General features: G+C 33.2%; 1 protein-coding gene across 5 annotated transcripts in view; it reads right to left on the reverse strand.

Annotated features, from left to right (window-relative positions):
• Positions 1–13,813: 13,813 nt before the first annotated feature.
• LOC140445836 (uncharacterized) overlaps positions 13,814–18,546 on the reverse strand; it is a 630,732-nt gene continuing 625,999 nt past the window's right edge. For all 5 annotated transcript variants that reach the window (XM_072538213.1, XM_072538212.1, XM_072538211.1 and 2 more), the window contains one exon: positions 13,814–17,861. In XM_072538213.1, coding sequence (XP_072394314.1) covers positions 17,745–17,861 — 117 coding nt within the window. In that variant the 3' untranslated portion in view covers positions 13,814–17,744. The remainder of the gene's footprint in view (positions 17,862–18,546) is intronic.

Here is an 18,546-nt window from a genome sequence, read left to right on the forward strand (position 1 = left end):
TGTGTGGTTTTATTCCTTGCAGTAAAGTATTTCTTGAAAATTTGTTGTTGGAAGTCATTGATTTTGAACTCTATTATAAAATTTTAAGATCAAGACAGTCTACAACAACTTGTTTTAGAAAGTCTTAACAATGATTTAAGTAAAAAACGGTAGAGTTTTAGAATTTTACGTCTGTAAATTAAAACTGTTATAATTTATAAACAAAACTGAAAAAGAATTTGGTAGGTTATTAACAAACCTTTAAAATGAGCTGTGATCGGTGATCATTTGATATTCATAGAGAAACGATGTCAATTGGCTCACTCCCTCTAATTAGATAACGATAATAGTCAAAAATCGATTTAACGTTAATTGGTAATAAAGGGAAGAAAATTTAATGTCTGTTTTGTCTTTTAATTGTGTTCTGTTTGTCCCTAATTGTCTTTGATTGCCCTTAAGTGTTTTAATTTTAGTAATTTAAATATATTTGACATCACAATTTCCTGCCAAAACAGAAACCAAATTCAATTTATCAAAATTTGATAATTACAAGTTAAAGTAGTTGCACACCCACAAAATTGTACATTTAACTTTATTCATTGTCATATAACTATCCTTTTAATTAAAAATCCAATAAATTAACACACATTTCTAAAATATATAGTAAATATATAGGAATAAATGTAAATAACTTTTAATAATATAAAACATTACTTTCATTTAACAAACAATTACATAATACCTTATTCATATTTCATTTGTTAATATCTCCCCCCTTAAGAACTTCTCCGCTAATTATCAAACAGTTGCAATAAAACAGATCGTCGGTATACTGCGAAAACCAGGTAAATGGCAGAATACTGAAATCGAGAAAAAACGTTTTTAAAGTTTAGTTTTTTATTGTGAATTAAGCAGTCAGCTTGTTTTTGATATTCGGTATTCTAGTGAAAGATGCATATATCTGAAATGATATTTTATCATTAGTTTGAAAAAATTGAGACACCTATCTGACTAGTCCTAAATTTACTCAATAAATAAATAAATCAGTTACTCTTCAAATAACATATTTAACACAAATATAATAAACCATGTACAATATTTTCCAGTTTTGTGATCGAGATATGAGGCTTTTACTAGGTAATCGCAATATTTTAAGGTATTAGTCGATATTTATGACATTTAACTGGTTTTCCCTGAAAATTATATTAACAGCTGATTGTAGTTATAGTTATTATTTATATGAATGATAAGCAGTTCTATAGAAATAACAAATTTATTTCGAATATAATAATAACAATATTATATATTTATATATAATAACAATATTATTATGAGGCTTCCTCGTCCGATTCGTCACTGAAAGCAAGCTCTGGCAAGATGTCTGTTAGGTACATCATTTTCCGTTTTCAAATTACGATACTACCCGTGATATTCCTCCGGTATCACTCCCTTATCACATCGCTGTACCAAATCTCTCTTTTTTGCTATGCTAATTGATAAATGTGCATCATAAATTCGCTTAAGTTCTTCAAGATTGCTTGTTTGTATTAGTTAATAACTTGGCGTGCTTTTTTCTTGTTGACTGTCGTGCATTATCAGTAAGGAAATAATTGAAGCTTGTTGACATGTCATAATTAAAATAGATTCTGTTTGTCTCTCCTTTCACAAATCTCATTCTTTTTATTTTCAACCACATTATTTTTTGCCGTTTTGGTCTTTTGTCAGGTTTTTAATTAAACTGTGTGACAAATTTTTTAAATCATAAAAGTCGTAGTATTTAAATTCTTTACATTTGTATGGTTCTATACATACTTTTTTATCATCAACCTTGATATTTTTAGTTCCTCTTGCATTTTCAAAACCAGACAAGTAATCTGGTATCCCATAGATAGATCTGTGTTTTTTTATCGGTTTCGATACTACTATGCATAGAGTCAACTTCCATATAGGAATGTCCAGACTCTAAGAATTTGTGTTTAATAGTATTTAAATGGTCTATGTTTTGAACATTCCATAATAGTAAGGCTGCAATATGCTGATTACGATTCTGTCCTCTGCAGGTATCAGAAAATAAACTTATTTCACTTACATATTCTGGAACACATTTTGATAAGTAGTGGAGTATAATGCTTACTATTTCAGAACTTCCTCGTCTACCGTTAATTTCCGACCAGACGAAACAGTAAGCTGCATTTGGTAATGCGGCTTCATATACACACAAATTGTAGAATTTCGTTTTTCAAGATTACATACTTCTTTTCTTTTCTGATGTTCTCTGTAACTGTCTTCCTAATTCGATTTGTCAGTTGGATTAGCCCTATCATATTTATTATTAACTAAACATTGATCTTTTTTAGGAACAAAAAACCTTAAATTATAGTCGCTAGAAAATATTCTTCGATATGTAATTTCGCTTACACCTTCCAGTTTCTTCTGTCCACAGTCATTTATATAAAGTTGGTACATTTTTCTTATACTTAAATTTTTGTCCAAATATCTACGCTTTGAACTTTGGCGAATATAATGTGTGCCCATGGTTGGAAAAGACTCAATATGAGCCTTCACGATTTTTCGGGTTTCACTGCTTGTCTTATTTGGCGGTGTATGCTTGCCTCTTTTATCCGTATCTGCATAACAGCCTAGAATATCAGTTTTCTTACAACATCTTGTATTAACGACGCTGATATACAAAGTGTCTTACAAAAAAATTTTTCACATACCTGTATGTATTGACCATTCAAAGAAAAGTAACACTTTTTGGAAAATGCACGTGGTTTTTTTAAACTTCGACAAACTGCAACGACTCTCTTTGGTGGCTCCATTTTAATACGTGCAATAAGAAAATTTTTCTGGCCTATATATTCTAACTTCCAATAATCACGACATAGTCTTTGTGTGTAATCTTCGCTGAAATAACTGGCACATTTGTAAACGCACTCTGAACAATTAATTGGTATTGGCAATTTTGCTGGTCTATTCTTTTTTTTTTTTCTCATAAGTCAAACCCTTAGCACGCCTCCTTTTTGCGACATTTATTACACATTCTTTGGAGTTAGCTTTTCTCCGTTTTAGTGGATGTACGTCTTTCCATACTTTGTCAAAAAGTAGATTTAATATCCAACTAGCTATTTCACTTGACACTAAACTGTTCGTGGGTGCACCTATTTCAGTATTTTCTTTCTCATCATCCTCAATCAATTCATATAGACTTCCTAGAGAGAGTGATCCCTCTTCACTTGACTGATATGTGGGGTCTAGATCTAAAATGTCACTATCAAAAATGGATTCGATCATTGAGACTATATTGTTCTGAGAATCATCAAGAATTGAACTGCTGTCTTCAGTTTCAAAGAAATCTAAAAAACCCAAGATATTGCACAAGTAACTAATTAATACCTATTAACAAAATATTTCAAAACTTTCTTCCTAGTCACAAATATAGAAGACAAGCAATTTTATTTAATAGTCTGCTTAATTTTAGCATATTCTTTTAACTTAACACCGTTAAGATCATTTATGGTTTTAGCTTAGTAATCATTTCTAAATTTTAACTCAACCCGTTTTCAGGTAGAATGAAGTAAGTGTACTTAAAGGTTTTTACTAGTCGATATGAAAGAGAAATTTTAATAAATCATACACGTAAAATGTATTAGAGACACTTATCACCTTTTTACTGAATATGGTATGCAGTAGTAGAAATATCTTGTTGTCCGGCATAATAGTATATGTGGGCTTACTTTGTTTTACATGCAACAGAACTTTAATTTTATGGAAGTAAGTAGCGCTATATTGTTTTATTTGAAAATGAAAAGTTGGTTAGGTGTAACTTATTTGTTTATTACACAAATTATCTGCTGAATGGTAGGTCGTATCATTTATTGGGTTTTACCTGTATGTAGAGCGGAAAAAGCTGAAAATTTTGGTATATTTAACTCAATATTTTAAAATTTGTCATTTACCTGGTTTTCGCAGTATACCGACGAGATGATCACCCATCACCAGCAATCCAGGATTTGAACTATGTTTCACGAATCATTAGTTAATAATTCTTGTCCATCCATCCATCCAATGGCGCTACAGCCCAAATCGGGCCTTGGCCTCCTTCAACAGGCTTCTCCAACCATCTCTATTTACCGCTGTTCTTTTCCATGAACGCGTTCCCAGGCAGTTCCTGGCATCCTCATCGACTTCATCTTCCCATCTCTCTAATAATTCTTGTACCGGCATTTAAGTAGTATTTTGGTTATTTACTAATTTATTTCAATTCAATAGATTATCTTATACCAATTTGTGGGTTTTTACTTTGTCTGCTTCATTAATCTTATTCATATTAATAATCACAGACATGTAATATTGGCATAATTACTGTAATTGTTATCTTTATAAGATAGCACCCTAATGTGGGCTTTGTAATTTCAGCATTTAATTTACCTGGTACCGTTAGACCTGTAGATGCTTAGCAAAGTGTAGTAAGCGAAACCGGTCATTTTGGTGGTAAAATTAAATTGATTGTAAGTCTTATTTTATTTATTTTTACCTATTTGAAATGGACTCACACAGGCAACACATTCATGATTTGAAACTAAAATTATTGTTTTTCCTATTCTGCGTACAATTCCATCTTATTTTCTCACCTTTTAAACCTTCCTTGGATTTCAACAAATATTTGTTGTTCTCGACAAATCAGTCGTTCTGGAGTTGTTATAAAAAAATAAAATGACGTTTGTTAAATATTATTTTACTTTTATAATAAGTGTATATTATGTATATTACTGTATACCGCAAAGTTACTGCAGGCGTGTCGATATTTCGCGTCACGATAAATATTATTTTGGGCCCATGCAAAAACATCAAACCGAGTGATAAGAAGTTTTCACTTCAAAAAGAATGAGTTACGTTACAAGAATATTTGTGATTTTATAAAGAACTAAGTATTGTAACTTGAGATAGACAATTTCACTGGCAATTTAACACTCTCCCAGCTATCGACATAATGATGTGTGGTTTCATATTAATTGTCGTGATATCGCATAGCGTGGTTACCGTTAATAAAGGGTGTTTTTTTTAGAGAGGTATAGAAATGTAAGTTGGCAACACTTTTTTAACTGGCGGCCACTTTGACAGCTGTCAAGTGATTTATGCTTAGTTTGGTCATAGATTAGGGGAGGGGGATGAGTTTGGTTTGGCATTTTATCATGAATAGACTTACGCCTGAACAACGCTTCCAAATTGTGCAAATTTATTTTGAAAATCATGGTTCTGTTCGAAATGCGTATCGTGCACTACACCCATTTTATGGTCAACATAATCGTCCATCAGAGCAATTAATACGATTAACCATGGAACCACCACCAAGTTTACTCTAAATGATAATACGCATGCACAGAGATGTAGTGCAGTGCGTACAGAAGAAGTTGTTGATGTAGAGCGTAGCATAAAGGAAGACCCGAATCAGTCAATACGCCATCGTGCACAGCAGTTGGGTATATGTCCATCCACGTTATGGAAGATTTTGCAGAAATATCTTGGTTTACGTGCTTAAAAAATTCAACTCGTACCAGAATTAAAGCTACATGATCACCTAGCAAGTCGTAAATTCTGTGAATGGGCCCAAAACAAAATTGCCGTTGATCCTGATTTTCATAAGCGAATTTTGTTTAGCGATGAAGCTCACTTTCTATGTTAACAAACAAAACTGGTGGAATCACTGGTCCATACTTCTTCAAAAACGATGCTGGTCAGTAGGTTACAGTCAATGGTGACCGATATTGAGCCATAATAACTGAATTTTTTATTCCCCATTTGAACAACTATGATGTACAGAAGCTGTGGTTTCAACAAGATATCGCAACATGTCACACAGCTCGTGCCACAATTGATTTATTCAACTTTCGGACCTGTTAATTGGCCTCAAAGACAGTGGCGGCTGGTGTGGTAAAATTTTGGGTAGGCCAAGCCAGCAAATTACACATAGCTATGTGTAATCAGTGACGGATCCAGAGGGAGGGGTCACGACCCCCCCCCTAACTAATTTTTTAATGATTTCTCTGTTCATTTTAACTTCTGCGTTGTATCTAATTTTTGCGATTTTTGATTTTTCATTTAGCAAATCCCGAACAGAAAACGCCCTCTTCTGTACATTCTTCAAGAGGAAATTACTTAAATGTTCCTTGCAACTGGAATGTTTTTTTAAGGAGGCAGACATATTTATTAAATCAAAGTATCCTTCACAATTCCATACACATTTCTTATTAGAAAATAATAAACACGGCCAAAAATATAGTCTATTTTTCGTAATACTTCCAGACAACCATTTGTAGACATCATACCAAGAGAAATTAAAAGTACGCACCTTTTTCCCATTTTTTTGGTCAATGCGCAATGTTGGAGTAGGCCTTTCATTCATAATAATTTTTTTTCCATCAATTTCAGTCATTTTTATGTATCAGTTATAAAACAATCTCACAATATATAAGTTGCATACAATCAGGCGATATAGAAATCAAGCAAATGTGATTTTTTTTCTTCGAATTTTACGAATTTTTTTAAATTTATTTGGGCAACCGTGCACTTGTTTGCAATTGTGGTGTTTGTTTAAAAATATGTTACATTTATATATTATGTTGCATATTTTTTTTATCATAATTTAAAAGAAAATTTATATTACAATTTGATAATTACGTTACAAGTGACAACAATGGTCGCCGTAGGCCCGATCGTCTGGTGCCTAAACAGGAAGCATAAACACGACAATAATAATGGCTGTCCGGCAAGCTGCATAACTTCAAACGTTTTTTGTACGGGGATCTTATGTGAGCTGGGTCGGCCAGTTCCGATCGGGCCTATTAATGATATTTAAAATGCCTGAATACGTTTCGATGCTTTCTGTGGTAATATAATAACATAGTTGTTTTAACTGACGCTAATGTATTGAGTGATTTAGTACATTTAAAAGTTATTTACATGCATTAACATAATTTTTGAATATGTTTTTTAATTTTGAAGCTCTTAAAATTATTGGATAGGCCCGGCCTATCCTGCCTACCCCCAAAAGCCGCCACTGCTCAAAGATCGTGTAATTTGACACCGCCAGACTATTTTCTGTAGGGATATGTGAAGTCGCTAGTCTACGCCGATAAGCCTGAAACGATTGACCACTTCGAGAATAACATTCGCCCGCGTTATTGCCGATATACGGCATAGCCAACCATGGCGGTCATATGCCAAAAATCATATTTAAACTATAATGCGAAAAGATTATCTTTTGAATAAAGTAAAGTCAATTTCATGTCAATTTAAAATATCGTGTTTTTTTATTCCAATTCAAAGTTCTATTCCTCTAAAAAAACACCCTTTATAAAATGTTTTCTTGTTTACACATTACACATTCAATACTGCATTAAATAGTATTTCAAATGTCCATTTCTTCAACTTCCGACGATAGGACGGGGAAGGTGAGGTTCAAGAAAAAACAACATTATGACTAATGTTTCTAATATTATAGAAACAATAATATTTATTATATATTACATCACGCGATTCTTTCAGAATCATACACATAAAAAATTGTTTCCTAACAAACATTGAATACAGCACAGTGATTTATCTACATGTTGAAATTTATTTAAAAAGCATTTATCTACAGGAGATTTACAGGCCAGTTTGTGCATATTTTCTACTAGCAGGTGTCCCACATCTTAACAATACGTCATAAACTATCAACCGCAACCTACGATATTGTGGAACAGTATGGGAAAATATAAAACAACCTCTATGTTTTTAATGTGTACACGAATTAGAGACCTTGCGGGTTTCTGTTATTCACAAACTAGCCTTTAAGACTTATTTATTTAAAAGCTTACAATGTCACAAATGGGAAGAGAATCCACAACCTTTTGTATGTACCACAGTACCCATTACAATGAAAATTCTACAAAAAGATTAAAATATTGAAAAATGTATTTGTACTGTGGTGCATACTTTTTCCAAAGTAAACCAAATAACAAATTAATTTAAAAAAAAATCAACTATTGTTACATGTATCGGTGTCAAAATGTTGAAGATTTCTAAGTATTCTTGAGAAAAGGATATTATTTTTCACGTGGAATATTTAACAGCCTACATAATTACCAACACTTTGACTACAAATACAAGATTTAAATACAAAAAGATATAACTATTAGAGAAGAAAAGATGATAAGTCATCAGTCTTAAATAAATTACTTAAATAATTATAATATTTACAAAATAAATTAGGATAAAAAGAAACAAAACCTAAATTAAAAAAAATAGCATATAACGAACTGTTCAATATTTCTTCTTTACAGTTAATAATATTTAAAAACGTTCATAAGCTTTTTATATTATTTACAATAACTTTTTAGGCAGTTTTAATACTTCACCTACATAAACAGAATGACGAAGTCTAATACAATCAAATATTTGTCGTTACCACCACTGCATCACCGCACAATTGATCAAATATACAAGACAAGCCAATAAGGTTTAACATATATAATTAAAACATAAGGATGGATAAAATTGTATTCCCTTTTGAAAAATATGGTATAGGAAACTGAAATATTCGTGATACAAATTGTAAAATACACACTGTGATGATTTAGTCTTAACTTTGTCACTTATAATCATAATTCATTTATATTTATGAAGACTTTCAAGCTTATGTGACATGCTGTGGAATTATTTTCCCCCGTCGTTTTATCAATGACAGCAGCAGAATTCTGAAAGGCCATAGACCAAGGGTTAGTAAGTTCAATGAACGATCAGCCACAACTCTGAAGATAAGTTCCATCAGTGCCACATCGCCTTTAATATATCCAGTGCAACCGCATGAGAAACATCAAGAAGAAATAATTTCAAACCACAGCTTCAAAAACCTCAACTCATTGTATCATAACAAAACACTTACAAAGTTAGGAGATTCAAAACAAGAAAAGAAAATCTAAAATGAAACAACTATCAACAAACAAACCTTAATAAATAAAACTTGAATATCTACCATCAGTATTTCAAACGTTACATCGTCTCTCCCCAGGACTATACACTTTGCAAATATGGTGTTTGAAATGTGTTTGCACAGAATTTCATACCGACTTGGAACAAACCATATTTAGAGATAGTTCAAAGGATATTTAACTAAATAAGGAAGCATGAATAGAACAAGTTGTTAATGAGAATAAATCTTTACTTCAGTAATACTTCAAATAATTTATACAATTTGTATTTTATCTAGAGCGCATACAAATGTATATAGGGTGGGAAAAGAGTGACAACTCTCACAAAAATACGTAGACTGATACGGGCAAGACGATCACAACAACATAACCCTCAAAAATGAATACTTATGTGACAGCCAAGGAGTAGTAGACACACAGATTAAAAATTATATGGAACTATGGTGTTGGTGAGAAAAAGCAGCAATTGCTAATGAATATGACTGAATCGCGGCAAAAACTTAACAAGCTCGAGGCTGGATTTAAAGCGATCGAGGGTTGTAGCAGCAGTGACGATGAATTCCCGTTTGGTCTCTTTAGTATGCAAGATATGTGTACATATTTTGTACTTTCCTTTCTTGTATTTTTAATCTTCTAAAGCTTGTTAATCGGTGCTTGTTTCCATTTCTTTTTTCCAAAATGTTGAATGCCTTTTCCATCAAAGCGATATATTTGGTAAGTAAGATACTGCTAATGAAGTTGGAATCGAACTGAATAAAGAGCAAATGAAAAACCACGTACATTAAAAAACAATTATACTATCGGCAGGTACATGGATCACTTGGAAACAAATGGCTTTCTGAAAATGTTAAAACAAAATATATAGGCGCCTAACGTGGGCACTGTTTAATATAGCAGTAGTATTAAACAGACAGGTGAATAACGGGCTGTAAGGAGAAACATTAACTAGTGAATAGAGGGTTCAAGGATTCTGTTTTATGACGTGAAGGTTAAATTTCATGAGAGTGTGTACCATAGAGTCGATAAGAAGGCAAATTTTGCTCAAATATTTTGCACTTAAAAATTCTTCGGCTTAGTAACTTGTTACTTTGAACAATATTATCTTACCAAAACAGACGTCCAATATAAGGTATTTAAAACAAGATTAAATACTGTTACAAATAAAACACAGAAAACACATGATAAAATCAGAAGTTAATATCACTTATCGGCTCGTATTGAAATTTTCAACGCTAGTTAAAGCTTAAGTTAAGTGTTCCAATATTCGACTTTATGTACATCATGATGTGTTATTGTTTCAAAGAAGTAAACTTTACATAAATTACAATTTTTACATTTCTGCACCTCGGCTTTTACGATATCAAATTTAAAATCTGTAAGGTAATCACAGGTTAAAGTTCTAACGGCTTCTGTGAAATGTAAACAACAATAGGTACTGTACATTTTGTTAAAAAGCGTTTTACGTATGTTGTTTGAAATATTTAAATAAAATAGAATATTTTAATAAAATATTTACAATCTAGTAGCTAGTGTACGAGAATTATTGGAAGATTTTATTTTTAAACAGTTAAAACTATTAAAACCTGATTTTGATATCGGTATAATCTTTAAATAGAACAAACAATTGCTAACATAAAACAATGGATCAGAAAAAATACAAATTATGCGTATAAAATAAAATAAGGAAGAAATACAAAATATCGAGCTGAGAGACAAAGTCTAAAGAATTCAAAAGGAAAATAGTCATTGAAAACCGAATATTAAAAAAATTATAGTGGGACCTGTAAAGTCAAAAAGGAGTAAAGATTAATACTGAAGTGAGAAACTAGAGGATTTGTGCTGGAAATAGAAATGAAAGGACCGTGCGAAAGAGCACTATGAAATTAGGAATTAAGAAAGTCAACTCAACCTGTGCAGTCAAGTTGTCTAATGTGCCAAACATAGACGTTTGCGAACGATAATACAACAAAACTTCTACATTGTCCTAGAATCGATTATTATATCCGAATGCCTGAGACGTGTGCAGAGACAAACTAATAAATATAATTATATATAATGATATTATATAGATAATAAAGAGATTTACATAAAACAGATTAAACATTAATAGCGGATCTACAAATCATGAACGCGAAAGAACAAAAAGGAAAGCATTTGATACAAAAGAGTATAGATATATTTAAAAAATAATCTTTAAGGTTAATTTGATAGATATATGCTCATTCAACCAAATATGTGCAAGTTTAATTCTCAACTGTTAGATGTTTCATATCAGATCGGTAAACATCAAAATAAACTCAAAGATAACTCCATATAATTAATTTTCCTCCTTCTCTAAAACTCAAAAATATGTGACGTGATATCAAAAAATCTTTTTATTTTACGCTTTCACATTAAAAATAAAAAGCTTCCAAAATTTGTTTTTACAAATAAAATCACGTGTTTACATTTCAAAAAGCTACAGTGGTACTCTTCGTTTGACATTCAAGATCATATCTACATTATAGGGATAGCGACGGTTTGTTGCAAACAGAATATTTCAAAAAAGCACAATTTAAAAAGCAATATAGCGGTAGTTATAAAATTAAGATCTTATTATATTGTTAATAATCCCTATTACTACGCCCCTGGGAAATAGAAACTAAGCGGTCTTGTTAACGACATGGTTTTCGATCGAGCCGGCTGTAAAGTCGAAACCGAAGATCCGAATTCAAGTCTCCGGCAACTATTTAAAACAATTCTTGATCGACATCAATATATTTTCAGTTACAAACCGGGAATACACCAAAGTCTATTGGCTATCACAGGTCACTGTGTAGTCTTGTCTGGTATTGGAATGACGTGTCGAGGAAGAAACCGGCTGCTACCTGGCGAACGAGTAATTTGACTTGCACTAATAACAAAAGCACTTTAAACCGGACATGGCGCCGGCTAACGACCGGATTTCGATCCGGCGAAGTACAGTGCGTCCCGAATGGTTTGGTGACTAAATGACCGGCCTTTTTGTAAATCGAAACAGAAAATAGGCATCCAAGACTCCGGCACCAAGTGCAATAATTATTTAAAATATTTCTTGATCAATATCTATTTTGTGATACAAACCGTCTACACACCGAAGTCTATTGATTATCAAAGTTAAATGTGTAGTCTTATCGGATCTAAGGACGATCACTGCTGGCCAGTACCGCAAACAAAAACAAAAGCACTGTAAAGCGGACATAGCCCCAGCTAATTCACCAAATTTACTCCCGTGTGAAACCGGTTACTTAAAAATAACCTTTACAAAACGTCCCCAATGTTTAGGTGACACCATGACCCGGTTTTTTGCCGAGCCGGTTGTAAAGACGAAAACGAAGATCCGTGTCCAAGGCTCCGGCATCCAATGCAATAATTATTTAAAATAATTCTTGATCATCATCTATTTTATGATACAAACCGTTTTCACACCGAAATCTATTGACTATCAAAGTGTGTAGCATTACCGATCGGATCTATGAACAACGTGCAGAGGAAGAAACCAGCAATTACCCGACGATGGAGTGAACGTGCTTTCAAAACCAGAGGGCACAAAAGTAGAAGACGACCACGAAGGAGATGGATTGATGATGTGGAAGAAGACCTACAGATTCAAAGGGTCAGAAGATGGAAGGAAGTTGCCAGGAATCGACAGGAGTGGTGACTTCGTTGTGAGCAGGCCAAGATCCACAACGGATTGTCGAGCCACTTATGATGATGATGAGTTAACGTGCTGGCCAGAACCGCTAACAAGAACAGAAGCACTTGTAAACCAGAAGTACCTCCGGGTAATCCGGCAGATTTAGGCCTGTGCGAAAACCGGTTCCGTAAAAAGAACCGTTACAAAAAGTCCCAAATATTTTGGTAACTACTTGACTCGATTTTTTACCACGCCGGTTGTAAAGGCTGTAAAGATACGAAGATCCGTATCCAAAGCTCCGGCATTAAATGCAATAATTATTTAAAATAATTCTTGATCATCGTCTATTGACTATCGAAATTCAACTTGTAGTCTTCCGGATGTAGGGACGACTTGCCGAGGGAGAAACCAGCAGTTATCCGAAGATCGAATGATAGTGCCGTCCAGTACCGCTAACAAGAATAGCAGCACTATAAACCTGACATAGCTCCGGCTAATACGCCGGATTTACACCCGGCGAAAACCGATTCGTTAACAAGAACTGTCACAAAACGTCTCGAATATTTTGGTGACTATATTATGACATATGTTTCTCGAATAAGGTTCGTGTGAAAAGATCTCCAAGATTTGAGTAGGTTTCAAAAATAAGGAAGGGTATATACGTTTAAAATAACACACTCGTTAGATAATGAAAGTATTCTAATACATTGTATCAAGAGCACATCGTGAAAATTTCCTCAATTTTAACATTCTTCTTAATCTTGGTCCATTTCTAAATATAAATTTTCACTTGTAAATATTTCATATGTGCTTTCTCGATCAATATTCTCGATCGATATTTTCTTCTACTATAAATTCTTAGCTTTATCATGCCACGTCTCATTACTATTTCCATTTTATTTTATCATTGCGTTTGAGTTGTCCTTTTAAAACGTCAATCAGGGGTAGTTCAAAATCTAATAATAGCCTCATCTTTTCATCTCAGTGTCACCGGAAATGTTTCGAAGTCTATAATTGACAAATACTTCTACCACAGAACATCTCAGAAGTGTGCGAAATTAATTTTAAAAAACTGTAGGTATGTGAAATATATTGATTAAATAAAACTTATAAACAACGGTAAGTACAAACAAGTTTTGTGATGTGCCCTTGGGAAAAGGTCATGTAAACATAGCACATTGTAGAGAAGAGAAGGATTTATTAGAGAGTTACTAGTTAGTTTGTCATATTGGCAAGCAACGTATAAGAGAGAAAATTGTGTGTGGTTTTAAATTCGGTGTTCGTACATTGTCCTTGTAGCCCTGCACAGTGTCCCCTTGTAGGTACCTTTAAGAGTCCAACCATAAACATCCAACGCTTACAAAAACCGTCTACATGATTTTCGTATCTGCAGTTATTTCGCAACAGTTCTATCCGTAAATGTTACTTCTTCTTCTTCTTCTTTTGGCATCATAACCCTGGATGGATCTTTGCCTGTCTAGCTATGTCCTTCCATTCAGATCTCTCTTGTGCCCTTCTTCTCCATTGTCTTATGTTCATTGTTTTCAGGTCGTCTTCCACGTCATCCAACCATCTCGTTCTGGGCCTTCCTTTTTTTCGCCTTCCTATGGGCTTCCATTGTAATATTTTCTTTGTTGTTGTTTGTTGTTTTTGCATCGTTTTGTCTCTGCACATGTCCCAGCCATGACAGTCTTTGACTTTTCACAAATCTTACAATGTCATAACCTTCATTTAACTCATTAACCTCGTCGTTTCTCCTGATTCTCCATGTGCCATCTTCCTCTTGTACCGGGCCATATACTTTCCTCAGTATTTTTCTCTCGAATATCCTGAGTTGGGCTTCATCTTTTTTCGTCATTACCCAAGTTTCACATCCATAGGTTACTACGGGTCTAATCAGTGTTCTGTAGATAGTCATTTTGGTTCTTTTGTCTAATAATTTTGATGTCATCAATCTTTTATTAGCATAGTATGTACGATTCCCGCTGGAAATACGTGCATTAATTTCGCTACTTACGGAGTTCTTCTGATTGATTTCTGTGCCGAGATATGTAAAGGCATCCACTCGTTCGACAGTATAGTTGTCTATTGTGATATTATTTTCATTGTCAGTTATTCTTTTGACTGTCATATACTTCGTTTTTGCTTCGTTTATTTTGAGACCTCTTTTTCTTGCTTCAGGATCAATTTGTTTGAACACTTCCATTAGTCGTGGCTTATTCCTACTAATGATGGCTACATCGTCTGCATATGCAGTAATTTGTACTGATTTGGTGTTTATATGGCCGGTTATATTGGTTTTTCTGATGACTGCCTCAAGAACTAGGTTGAATAGCATGGTTGATAGGGCATCTCCCTGTCTTACTCCCATGTTGATGTTAAACAGGGGAGTCAGTTCTCCATCTACTCTGACTGCGGCTTTTGAACCCTGCAACGTCATTTTTATGAGGCTGATGTATTTCTTAGGTATACCTAGATTACAAAGGTCTTCCAGCATTCTGTCTCTTTTCACACTATCAAAAGCTTGTTTAAAGTCTATATACATATTATATAGGTCTATGTCGTATTCATAAGCTTTTTCTTGTATCGTTCTTAGTATGAATATGTTATCTGTAGTGGCTCTATTTGGTCTGAATCCATTTTGATAATCACCAATTATATTTTCGGAGTATTCTAATAATCTATTGTAGATTATACCAGAAAGAATTTTGTATACTACATTTAGCAATGTAATTGGCCTATAATTCTGGCATTCCCTCTTATCTTCTTTTTTATATATTGGCTGTATGAGGCCAACTGTCCATTCCTCTGGCATTTGCTCCTTCGTCCATATTAATGTAAATGTTACATTCACCTGAAATATGACAACCGTTGTTAGTTTTTGAAACATTCTGCATACAATCCGTTTATATATGCATAAATCTACACACACATATATAAAATCATTGCAAAAATATCTTCTGGGATTTTATTAGACATCCCTTTTGATTATGCTATATGAGATCATATAATAAAAAAAAATCCTAAAAATGTGGTCGCTAACATTTAAATTTTCTGAAAATTACTCGAGGTTATACCTTCAAGGTTCAATAGAACTACTATGAATTTGTAAAAAATTTACGTCTAAGCTGATATTTTGTAATTTTTTAGTTATTTTGTTTGATTAAAACACTGTTTGAGAGACTCGATGCTGAGAAATACTAACTGTAGTTAAAATAGTATTTGAAATTGTAATCATTTGACAGATAATGACAATATTATGTTTATTCGAACACGCATATGAGAACGAGCGCACAAGTTGACTATAACAACGCTACATGTGCAGACTATACTACTCACGACGGAATTGAGTGTTGTCAGCTCGTTGTGCTGCCGAGTCGACTAACGGAGGTACATTTTGATTGAGATCACATTTTTATGTGAATAGCATCAAGTAATAAATAATGATGGATTGTTTACAGTGATATTAAGTAATAAATAATGATTGTGGATGGATCGTTCACGACTCATCCTGATCGAAGATCCAAATTTTTTACACTGAAACACAACTTGGTTCTCAAAGTGTCGTTTAACATAGGCAATAGCAAAGGATTTCAATCTGGTCCAGATATAAATGGAGGTTATAGATTTTGAGTATTTTATTAAAATTTACAGCATCATACACGAATAACGGCTTTTTGCGGCGTTGCCAAATCTAAATAAAAGACAAAACTTCAGAAATCAATCTATCTATCTATAGCCCAAAATCTATTCATGTGTCGAATATAGGCCTCTCCCATTTGTCTCTGTCTTCTGTTTGTCTTGTCCACATTGGACCTGCGCTTTGCTCAATGTCATCTTTCCATCTCATTTGCGGTCGACCTCTTGACCTTTTTGCAGTATATGGTCTCCAGCGGCCAATTTCTTTATTCCATCTTCCATCCTGATATCTTTCGTTATGCCCAGCCTATTTCCATTTTAATTTCAATGCATGTTCGACAGCGTCTGTTGTTTCGGTTTTGCATCTTATCCACTCGTTCCTCTTTTTATCTCTCAACGATATTCCCAACATTTGTCTTTTCATAGCTCTTTGAGTTTTCTTTATTCAGACATCAATACATTTTGTTAAATAAAATCAACTTTACCAATATCAAAGAAGAAACTGGAGAATATTAATTATCCAAAAAACAGAAAGCCGATTTTCTGAATGTTATTTTCCCTATTCCTGTTTGGGGTATGTTGGTATGGCTCCTAATATTTCCAAACTGTTGTTCTTTGAAGAAAAATAACTCTGCGACGCTATAGATTCCTATACATGCATGTGATCCTTCTTCATTTATCGCCAAAATTTGCAATTTTAAAACTTATTATTAAAAGATCTATCAATAAGTGAGCCGCAAGATTCCATCTCGTGTCATACTAACTTCCGCCTCGTCTACTATAATGGACTTTTTGTTTTCTGGCTAGGTTTTGTATAAAAAACTATTTTTTCCTTATAAAATTTTGATTTTAGAAGATTTTGATACAATAAAAACAAAACTAATTAAAAATAATTGGTCACTGAGGATCACAAGCCGAAGCCAATCTAAAAATCATACAGATTGTTAAGAAAATGGATAAAATACAAGACAAGACAAGATTCAACCGATATTTGATATTCATTCATTTTACACATAAAAAGCTATAAATTGTCTAAATTTTCACAGTTCTACAGTTAATAGACTCAAGCATCAGCATCTCCCACTTAAAATACATTTTCAAATCACATTTAAAATATAAAAAATGCTCAAATTTGTTGTTCCACTTGTTATAAAAAAAAAATAAAAGAAAACGAAGTAGATGGAACGAAAATTTACTTGCCATTTTTTACAGAACTCTTTTTTTAATCATTAAAATGTACTGATCTGTTTCTTGTGAAATAATAGCAAATTTCGAAGCAATTAAAAAGTCTCCAAAATTCATTTTTGTAGTGACGAGATTTGCCAAAATTTTAAAGCCTACAAAACTTTCTCGTTGAACGAAATAACTCAACTCAACTCAACTAGCTTGTCATTGATTTTTCGAACCATCTACTTTTCTTTTTGGTGCCTCTCCTTTTACAACATTTCGTATTTTAAAATTCCCTCGTCGTCGGCCATTACCACTGTCTGTCGATGCTATCGTGGTTCTTCTTTCTTGTGTAGATCTGTAGGTGGCGTTACACTCATCTTGTGACTTTGAGGAGGCGGTGGGCCAGGACCAGGTCCTGTTCTCAAGTGCATCAGCGCAGGATCCTTAAACAAGAAGTAAAATATCGGATGTTAAAAAAACTTTATTAATTTACTTTGAGTAGATAAAATTCATAAATATAAGTAAATGTAACTAAACAAATTTTGCCTACTAATTTTTCCAACGTGGAGAACAGTACGTCCCTCACTATGTATCTACTCTGTATTGGTTCAAAGAGATTACCGATTTGTTCTAATTTTGTAATAAAGCAATGAATAAATTCGGCCTTCGACAAAATACCATTGATATTTGTTTTCCAAAAATTTACATTTTAACCTTCCCAGAAGGAATTAGTTAGGATTTTTCAAATTCCTTTTAGAAATTTTTGGATAAAAGCTAAAAATCTCAAGCTTTTCAAACGAAAATAAGACATTCCAGAAATTTAACAATAAACAGATGAAAGGAAGCAGAGAAACGTAAAGATGCTATTATCAGGAGAAGATTAATGATATATAAGTGGAACCAAGTGAAAAAAAAAAACAAAAGACATGCCAAAAGAAAATAGTTTCAGAACCTCTTTGATTAAAAATACATCTTCTAAACTAATTACTATATAGAGAAAAGTCATCCAGTAGAAAAAATTGCTAACTATTGAGTTTCTGACAAGACTGGACGTAAAATAACTGTAAATATGTATTGAAATTGACAAAGAAAATCTCACAGGCATTTGACAAAGTCTGGCATAGTGGC

Source organism: Diabrotica undecimpunctata, chromosome 7 (genome assembly GCF_040954645.1).
Source record: "Diabrotica undecimpunctata isolate CICGRU chromosome 7, icDiaUnde3, whole genome shotgun sequence".
NCBI lineage: Eukaryota > Metazoa > Arthropoda > Insecta > Coleoptera > Chrysomelidae > Diabrotica > Diabrotica undecimpunctata.